At 40.7% G+C, this 10629-nt stretch overlaps 1 protein-coding gene across 1 annotated transcript in view; it reads right to left on the reverse strand.

Moving 5' to 3' along the window:
• The window catches only part of LEKR1 (leucine, glutamate and lysine rich 1), a 169233-nt gene extending 162657 nt beyond the window's left edge, over window positions 1–6576 (reverse strand). Inside the window, exons 1-3 of the mRNA XM_019626541.1 lie at window positions 6514–6576; window positions 5554–5555; window positions 3532–3618 (exon numbers count right to left, since the gene is read on the reverse strand). Coding sequence (XP_019482086.1) covers window positions 3532–3579 — 48 coding nt within the window. The 5' untranslated portion in view covers window positions 3580–3618; window positions 5554–5555; window positions 6514–6576. The remainder of the gene's footprint in view (window positions 1–3531; window positions 3619–5553; window positions 5556–6513) is intronic.
• Window positions 6577–10629: the final 4053 nt, after the last annotated feature.

A 10629-nucleotide genomic window follows, 5' to 3' on the forward strand; every position in this document is an offset into this window, starting at 1 on the left:
AGCTAGACTGAAGAACAAAAGGACAGCAACTTGTCTGTTCCCCTTCCCCCAATTCCCCAGCGCTGTTCCCATCCCCCAATTCCCCAATAAAAACCTTTAAAAAAATTATATATATATATTGGCCTAAGTACGTATTGAAGTAACTTGTAGAGTTCAGCAGCAGACAACGGGGATGAGTGCGGTCTTCCTGTCCAGCCCATGGGCCTGTTTTACATTTTGTGCAACTAGGAGAGATGGAAGTCTGAGGTGTGTTTTATGCTCAGTCAGAAATTGTGATAAAAAGCAAAAACATCCAGGAATGGATGTCAAAAGATTATCTTATTCTTTCTTGCCTATGAGTCCCTAAGACGAGGAGACCAGGGGGAAGGTGATAACAATCTTAGCCTTCTGGCCAGGCAGTGGATTCTCTACCACAGCTTATTATCGTGAGCATTCCCCACACTTCCCCTTCAGTGGCCATCTCCCTACCACCCCGGCTTTTTCTTGCAGCTTTTCTACTACTGCCTATTTTGCTATCACGTGCACAGCAGAGTACAGTCATTTTCATGTTCTTATTAAGTATCTTTCATGTCATTTATCAGCCATCCCATATCCACATTGTATAGCAAAAGTACAGAAAGAAATAAAGAGGCAGGATTCCCCTCACCTTCTCTTCCCTGATTTCTCCACTAACCTTCCTTGTCTGCACACAGGGAAAGAAAAAAAGGAAACACAGCAGGGATTTCTCTAGAAAGAAGAGCCAGCATAAAAACTAACACAAAAAGTTAACAGAAAAAGGGGGTGGCGGGGGGAGCCTTTGAAAGGCCTTTCTATCCCTGTACACTGATCCAACCACCTCACATCCTTTTTTTACCCAATAAAGAAATGGAGCACAATTTCTAAGCTATTATGGAAAGAAATAATTTGTTTTCTTCAATAGTGAAGTATTATTGAATAATTCTAATCCAAAGTATTCCTATTACCGTTATAAGCTATATATCTATTTAACATGATTCTTTATAGAATGATGTATGCAAGCTGAGTAGGTGGATATACTGTCTCATCACTAGGCGATTTAACAAGCACATTATGGGCCACCTAGGTGAATCAAACATAGGTAAAATGTTATGGAAAACAAATAACTGACTTAGACTGCCTTCTAATAGGCTGTGGGATGGATGCATGTACACATTTTGGTTGCTTTCTAATCAAGTACCCAGAATAGTGTCTGGCACATACTAGGCACTGGATAAACATCCTTTGTATAAATGTATCTAACTTAGGTCTGAAAAAATACAAAGCTGCACTTTATATTCTAAGCATTCAGCAGGTCAAAGGCTATGATCAGAATATGTATCCAGGGCCTTAGGCAGCTGAGCTTCTCCTGGTGTCCCCACTTCTCTGCACTGTATGCACAGCTGCTTGCCATTCGTGCTTTGAGAACATAACCCTAGATTTATGAGATGCTTGGATGAGCATTTTTTAAACAATTTACTTATAAAGTACCTTAAACATGAGGAAAAAAAACATTCTACAACTCTCATTAAAAACCTGGTCAAAATAAATACACACTTTCATATATTCAAAACATTTATTGTTAAACATTCTCTAAGTTGGCCAGCTTTTTCTCACCAGTAAGCTTTCTGTTCCCTTGGCCTAGCATGCCCTATTGCCTATCGAGCCATAGAAATATTCCACCTTCAAGGGCCAGTTCCAGCTCTGTCTCCTGCATAAAGCTTCTCTCTTGATGATCCCAATACTTGGGGAGTTTTTCTCCTTTCTCAGAGAAGATACTACCTTCTATGACATTTAAATCATATACTATCTTTTAGAATTACTTTTTCATGTCATTATATATCCTCTTCCTGACAAATATGATTGGGATTTAAACTATTGGTATTGTTTCTTGAAGATTGTTTTGTTTTGCTTCTTTTAATCTCTACCACACAGATTAGTATGTAGAAGGAGCTCAGCTGAGGGAGAGGGAAAGGGACTTCCATGTCTTCAAACACATAAAAGCACCATTTCGGACCGGCCGAGTGGCTCGGTGGTTAAGAACTGGCTTGGGATGCCAGAGGGCCCCAGTTCGGATCCCACATATGAGGGCCAGTGACACTGCCCTCTACAGCTAAGATGCTGAACAACAGCTCAACCTGGAGCTGGGCTGCTGTGGGTTGCCGGCGACGGCGTAGGCTGCAGCCCCTGCTGCAGTGGGTTGCCATGGGCTACCGTATGTAGCCAGCAGCCAGCGTGAGCGGCCAGCAGCCGCAGTGAGCGGCTGTCCAGAAGCCGGCGACTGATCTGCCTCACCCGGGAAGAGCGCAATGATGGTGCCAGCTTGGGCCAGTGAAGCAACATCCTCTACAACTAGACTGAAGAACAAAAGGACAGCAACTTGTCTGTTCCCCTCCCCCCAATTCCCCAATAAAAAATCTTTAAAAAAAAAAAAAGCACCATTTCTCATAGCTGAGCTCTCTCTCTGTGCTTACTATCCCTTATATCTAACTTACAAGGTGAAGTGAATTAAATGCAATGGTTGAAAGGGTCTTTTCTGGTAACTGGACTTCCCTTCCAGTTCCTGCTAGGTGGCAACTTACATAAATCTAAAGAACATGCAGTAATAGTAAGCATCAAATTAAATCAATGGCATGGTTAATACTGACAGGCAGCCCAAAGCAACATGCACAAAGGGTAAAAGTATATCTGAGAGTTGATTGCAATTTTTTATTAACTACCACTCCGTTACTTTTTAATTAAGAGTTGACTATAGATTTACTGAAAAACCTGAATGATTAACAATAGCTAAGGTCTCAGGTTTTAATTCACAGTTTATCAATAAGTTTCAAAGAGATATTTTTAAGATTATACTGTTAACGATGCATGCATCGCCCAACTAAACATGGAAGCAATGCTTTTGCCTGAGGACAAATATGAACATGGAAAAGAGTAGCATGGAATCTGTGAAGAATTGATTGTTAACCAGATTAAATGAGTTGATATATATGAAAGGGCTTAAAAAAGTGCCTGCTGCACAGGAAGTGGCAAGAATTAAGATTAAACTGAAATGGCCTCTTTGAGAGAGACAAAAATTTAGCATCATAAAAAGCTACAAACTAATTGTAATTTCTGTAGTGGTTGACTACTAAATATTTGTTTTGCAAATACAGACTAAGGATCACCTAAAATTTTAAAGACCCACTTATTTCATTTTTTTAAAACCCTTATTTTTACTGACAAGCTGCTACAAAAAGTATCTAAATATATGATTTGGACATTCTTGGGCTCTCTTTTCACAAGAGCTCTACAAACACGTGGTGAAATACTGTGATGGAATTATTGTGTGTCTGTCTTCTTTCACAGGCCAAACACTCTGCACTAAACTGAATTCCACAATTCTGACCATTAGGATTATTCCCTTCCCCACCCACCAATTCATTGCAGATGCCATGATGAAAAAAACACAAAATCTCAGAATTCATTCCCCCAGGTTTTAGAATTATCTGTTAAAATGCTCCTAATGTTATGCTATAATAACACAATATAACATCATACCTTTTGGATTTCTTCAGGTAACGCATGCATGGGAATATGACGATCCATTTCCCAAAATATACTGAGGGAGCACAGAAGTAAAATGACCTAAAAATATTGATGGCAATCGTCAGAATTAAAATAATGTGAAAAGTTTCCAATTAAAAGATATAAATTCTTGGAAGTGTCTGGAGATTAATGATGGTAACTGTTTCAACAGATGTTTGTTTCATCAACTCAAAGTTAAAAGATACAAGTGGGGTTTTCTGTTATTAGGGCCAATAGAACAGGAAAGACCTATAGAGAGACTACTGACAGTAGTTAGAAATAATTTTTTCTTTCTTTACTAATAATAGTCTAATGGCAATTTCCATTTTGGTTTACAACTGATTATTTGTTTTGCAAATACAGAGTAAGGATCATTTGGCATTTTAAACAGACGCATTTATTTGTTTGGTTTTTTTTTAAGCAAGGTTATTTTTTTTCAAAAAGCTGCCAGAAAAATACCTAAATATGGTATTTTAGTTCAGCAATAAGAAAAGCAATTGTGATATGAATGCTGGTTTAAATGATGATGTACAGAAAAAATATTCAGAGTTATCAGATTAAATATGATACTCAGACACTGAACAGAAGAGTCATCAAAGCACGAGAAGCCATAATTTTTATGCAGAAATTTAATTTTAATAGATTTTCATTTTATAATAAAACAATTCAAAATAAAACTCTACTTTCATAAAACCACACGGGGTGAATGGAGTTGAACTTTGGGCTGTTTTTTGTTTTGTTTTTTTTTGTAATATTCCCCAATTTGGAGAAAGAATTGACAGTCCAGTATCAAGCATGAGAGATGTTTATATATACCCAAGCAGTGAGGGGTATAAGAGGGGCAGCAGAGTAAGATGATACAGGCACAATTCCACAGCAGGAAAGAAGGCCTGCACCCAAAAGTTGCAGACAGGAACAATCTAGGAGTTCAGGAAAGAAAAATGTCCTGGAGTGGGAAATTAGTGAAGGCTTCCTAAGGCTGTTTGCTTTTGATCAGGATAGGATTTTGACAAAGAGGCATATTACTCTATCACAGACAGCAACCCCAGCTATGCCAAGGTAGCAGGGAATTATAGTTAACAAAAATTGCTGTAGTGGCAGTACTTTTTTAAATTGTGCAACCATTGGCAGAAGATTCCCTATCCCATTAGCACAAAACACCTTGTTTTAATGAGCTGCTGTTTAAAGCAAATAACTAATGAGCTGTCGTCCCATATAAACGTACTATGTGTGTGCACGTGCACACATTTAGTAAAGTTAACTGCAGTTAATTATGCAGGTAAAGTTAACTGACATAGTTAACATAGGCCCTCATGGCTGAGTACATAATAATCTGATGTTTGTCAGACTATCACCGTGATGTGGCAAGAGCTCATTATTCACAAAAGGCACATTATTCTCATTTCTGCCATTTTACAATGGACTCACCATCAGTAAAGTAAGATGGCATCAACTTAATTAAACTCTACTGGGAGTAGAATTTCTCCTAAATTATCAACTAAATCTCCTTTTAAAATTCCACCTACAAAATTATTTGAAAGCGTGGATCTAGTGACAGAATAAACAAGGCACCGGTGGAACAGCTTTTATTTAATACCTTTATTGTCTGTAAATCGATTCCAACTTTGTGGCCTTACTATATACCAAAGGAGAAGAAATACTAGGTTCTATTATTGAGGAAAACTTAAAGATAAAATATTCTGCCAACCAAGAAAAATCTCTCTACAGTGCAGAAAGATAACAGTGTTATTATTGAACACATATTATCTACACTCGGGTACATCACAGCCAATCTGCTAATGAGATTACAAAGACACAAAGACATCCCACTTTTTATACAACCAGGCAGATACAGTCCATTGCATACATGTTCTCACAATAAATGGTAACTTGTCCTCAATACAGCTTGCTGTCACTCTTTCATAGTTCCTTTCACATTCACCTGGTAATTGAAGTAGCCGTCTGTGCTAGCTGAGTTTGTACTAAGGAACGCACATCTCCATGACAAAGCAGGTGGTTACTAGAAGTCAGGCTAATTAGGCTAAACTCCCAAGGAGATATGGAAATAGGGGAGCTATCATCCTTGTTGCTTACATTTTAGAGAAATAGCTCCCAGGTCCTAAAGGAAAACATTCTGTGTCTTTAAAAGATTTGTATACATATTAAAGGAGTCGAGGAAGCATGTCACAGATAAGGGGTTTCTCAAGAAAGGGAGGGCGGAAGTCTCTTTCCCTTTGGCAACAGGGTAATGTTTTAATTTTAATTTACCCTTACATTATTTTGCGAGTTTTGCCAAACAAGTCTTTCGTATTATACACGTGTAGACTGCCCTCCGGGAAAAGGTGCGGTGACAACTGGCAGCAGCTAGGTAGGTATTTGTGAACTCGCTCTCTAACAGGATCACGAGGAAGATGTGAAAAACACAGAAACGTCCTGGATTATTCACTACCAATTCCCTTCCTTACACCAGTGTCACGTTGGGCCATTAACTCATGTTCAGCTTCCAGGCCCTTTCATAAAGAACCATTCCCCTGGTGCGAATCACCCACAATGAGCAGGTCAGGGTCAGGTGGAGCAGGAGGTCATGTCCTAAGACTTTCCTGAAGCGGCAGGATTTTTCCAAAAAGAAACAACTGCAAAGGCAGCCAAAACTGCTGGAAGGATTTGGAAACCTGTCCCTTTCTAACCCCGTTCCCTCGGGACCTGCCGTGGCAGGAAGAGGAGGAGGAGGAGGAGGGTGCAGGGGTGAGGACGAGCCGCGCATTCTGGAGAAAAGGGGGTGCCTGGGCTGGGCGAGCTCGCGGGGAGTGGGCGAGGCACAGGGCCCCACCCCTTCGCGCCCTGCGGCTCAGCTTCCCGGCCCTCTCCCCGCGGGCTGCACCCCTCCGCTCCGGAACTGCGTCCTGGAGCACCCCGGCACCCGGGGGCTCAAAGACGCGTTACGTCGTCTCTCACCTAGACCTCGCCTCCGCCGGGTGCGAAACGGCTTTCCCGGTCTCCCGGGAGACCGTGCTGCACGTCGGCCTGACGTTAGGGCGCAGTGACGTCATGGCCCACGCCTCTCGCCAACGCGGAAGCTGGGCTCCCCCAGCCCTCCGTGGGGCCTCAAACGCCCGGCGGAAGCGGGAAAGCTCGTGGCGGGGGTCTGAGGAAAGGGCGCGTTTGACGCGCCAAGGGCTGTGAGAGGCAGGAAAAGGGGCGCGATGGGCGAGGCGCGGGGGGGGGGCAGCCTGGAGCTGTGGTGGCGACTGACAGGACCGAGGGAGCCCCCCGCAGTCCTGCGGCGGGTTGCAGAGAGGCCCTGCGGTGAATGGAGGCCTGAGTCGGTCCCCCCCTCAACCCTGGCCCTAGGGTCCTTGTGGAGGACATAGCAGTGGGCAGTTATTGTTCTCGAGCGGAAAGAGGAAAGGCGCCTGTAGAGGTCATGGGTGTAAAGGAAGGCTCTGGCCTCTGATTGCAGCGAGGGCAAGTGAATTGGGAAGGCGTTCGTAAAATTTTCATCCAAGATTGGTCAAGAGGAAGGGCTCAGGTCAAAAAGCATCTTGAGACCCGTAGTCCACAATTTATTTGTAGAAGGCTGACCACCCGTACACTTGACTTGCTTTCCTTCATTCGTAGAGCAAGTATTTATTGATGGCCTACTATGCGACAAGCGCTGCATACCAGGATGGGGTGAAGCTCACTGACTGACTGACTAATCCAGGCAGGGGCAGTCATTGGTGTGATTTGCAGATGACTCATTCACAGTCCAGATCTCTCCTTTTTGAGGATTTTATGAGGTCCAAAATGCAGCTCTTCCAGGAAACAAAATATTCACTGGTCGCTTGCAGGGAAAGAGACTTGCTGCAATTGACTGAAGTAAGGCTGCGTAAGTACACAGAAAATTAATTAAAACCTGTAGATTTAGAGACGAATCAAATGATGCAGAGCATTGCTGAATCAGTAGTCAGACTGCTGATTGATAGCTGTTTGTGAATGAAAGTGAAAGCATAAAGTACTAAACACTGCTGCAGTAAAAGCCTTGTTCCTGAAAGCACTAAAAGTCTTGGAAATAGATGTACCCTGTACACTTTAACCTGACTGATATTTTTGCCCCAGTGCCTACCAGTGACTTTCTTTTTACACCTCCTCAAAGAGTGTCTTCCTCTGGCAAAAAAAAAAAAAAAAAAAAAAAAAAATCATAAGAGGACTTAAGAAAGGATTAAGGGGAGCAGAGGACAGCCAAGGAAGTGGTCAGGTACAGCATGCTTATGAGAATGGCGAAGGCCTTCCTTTCAGAGCTATTCACCTTCTTCAGCATGTTTCTTTGAGGGACAATGAAGGTAGAACTGGTCTCGTTTTATAACAGTGGGAGTTTAGATATGAGGCACAAAAAACAGTTCATCCAGATTCACTGAGTGTGTATCTGGAACAGGAATTGCACACCTCAAGCAAGATCACTCTGTTCTGAGGCTAGTTTGGCTGGTATGACTATTAGCAATAATAATGTTTACGTAGTACTTTTGTGTATATGATACAACAATTTAAGGATGAGAGAAGGTCCAGCTGAAAGGCTGTGATTCATTCTGTGGTTTAACTTCACCTATGCTTGTTCATCTCTCCATTGGCCTTGAGGCCACTTTTCCTCCCACTGTAACTGTCTTTTAGACCTTTACTGTCCAGTAAGAGCCACATGTGACTATTTAGTTAAAACGAAATAAAATAAAAAACTCCCATTCTTTTTTTGCACTGGCCACATTTCAAGTGCTCAATAATTACATGTTACTACGGTGTAAGACAGCACATACTCATATATATAGAACATTTTCATCGTTGAAGAAAGTTCTGTTGAACAGTAGTAAGCACTATAAGAATTTCAAGGATAAAGAGAGTTGATAAATTGTGAATAGCTTTTGTTAAAGAGTAGCAGTGAAAAGTGTTATTTCTGAAGACCATAGCACAGATGAAGAGTTGTGACAGTGTTTGTTACAAAATAGGTTTAAAAAAAAATGGCAAAAAATCCAATGAGCCTCTCCCCATGTGGGTGTGTGTTTTTCTGGGCTCTCTGCTGGTCTCAGTCTCTCCCTGTGTCTCTCTGTCCAGGTTTCTCTCCTTGTCCTTTTTCCACTTCTTTGTCTTACCCCATTATTGGACATACTGATTGAAGTAAAATTTAAAATATTCCCATCATTGGACATGTTGAAAAAAGCTTTGTGTTATCCTGTTCTTAAATTTCAAATTAGGTGTTTCACTTTTTTACTGTGACCTTTAAAACTAATCCAGTGATAACCAAATTAAGTTCCTATTAACCTTTTCTGTGACCCTTTATTCTTTTTCCCCTGTGGGTCAATGACCCCTGAAAGAAAAAAAAAATGCTCCCTAGTTTTGGGAGTACAGTTTCTGTAAAGTGCCTAACTAGGGCTTTCCACATGGTCAGCAGACCTTTGTGTTGCAGTATTACCGTTTATAAGAACACAGTGTCTGTACTTTTGGTTTTTTAATGAATTTACCTAAGATATTTATCCCGCAGAGCACTGTCATTCATCCCATTCATTTTAATTAGTAGTATGTCCCTTCCCCTCCTGCCCCCCTCCCCCCATGAAAAGCATGTGGGAGAATATATACTTTGTCTGCAAGTCTGATAAAAATATTAGAAAATCTACCCAAGATTGCTAATTTCCGAGTAAACTCAGAACTGTACAAAGTGAGCATGGCAAAACCAGTTAGTCCAACTTTATTTTTATCCTGTGAACCAGAACACAGTACCATGCTATCCCCTCAAAAGTTTGAATAAAATGGTTGCAGATGGGCCTCCCAGGTTGGCAACCACAGCTTTCACTGCTATTTCTGGGTTCCATCCAATGCAATTACAGAATTTTTTTAAAAGCTGACATTTATTGGGCTCTGTTTGCCAGGTACTTCGTACACAATGTCTTATTTATTGAGAACCATCCCAAACAACTCAGTTAGATCCTACTTATTGTTTACTTTCACCCAAAAGATAGAAGTGGCCAAGGGCATGACCTAACCTATGAGCACAGAAGTGTACTTGGACTGAATGTGAGTGTAAGCAGAAGCACCTGGGCCTCATGTATTGGGCTGTCGGAAAAGTCGTGACATATTTTTTCTGTTTTTCGTTGCAAAAATGCATCATGACTTTTCCGACAACCCATTATGTTAGCTGATGCTGCCAGCCAACCAGTACCCATGGGGCATCAGCTTACTGTGAATTTGGTAACATATGTAAATATCCAAAAATTATTTAATTCTGGAAACTTAACTTTGTCTTAGACTGACTTTCTTCATAACTTTTCCCAGTTTCCAGATTTCAAGAAAGAGGTCAGCTACACGTGACCGCTTGTTTTGTTCTATTTACCCTAGCACATTTTATTCCCACCAAGATGTGGATTGGATTTTCTTTCCTAATTTTTTTTTAACTGCTAATCAACATTTAAAGTTTTAGACTCCTTTGTAAAGCTACTTGTTATATTTTGAACCCCAAATAACTGGTCTAGATGGGCTTTGGCCACAAAATACTTATCAGTGGGTTTAACTCTATACATTTTTAAATCCATCATATGTGCAGTATAAACTTGAGTACTTAATAAGTGAGGGTCACAATGTTTAAATAGCATCTCTCTCCAGGAATTCAAATGTTTTGTCATCTGTGCAGGAATAACTTACATACTGAATTCCCAGTGAGACAAGTCAGACCCTTATATCTACTCTCAAATATTAAGTCAAGCACTACAGTGAAAACTTTTGAGGATAAACGTATTCTATTGTGGCTGGTTCACTACTGATAAGAACTTACCTAAAAATGTACTACATGCCAAATACAGTTTCATATTTGTTACATGAATATATATTTTATTGAAATTTAATTGTCACATAATATATTAATTCCAGGTGTACATGATTCAATATTTGTATTCAGTATTGTGAATTACCACAATAAGTCTAGTTAAAATCCATAATCACAGTTACAAATTTTCTTATGATGACCGCTTTTAAGGTCTCTCCTAGCAACTTTTCAAATATACAATATAGTATTACTAACTATAGTCACTATGCTTGTACTGTACATCCCCA

Source organism: Hipposideros armiger, unplaced genomic scaffold (genome assembly GCF_001890085.2).
Source record: "Hipposideros armiger isolate ML-2016 unplaced genomic scaffold, ASM189008v1 scaffold_16, whole genome shotgun sequence".
Classification (NCBI taxonomy): Eukaryota; Metazoa; Chordata; class Mammalia; order Chiroptera; family Hipposideridae; genus Hipposideros; species Hipposideros armiger.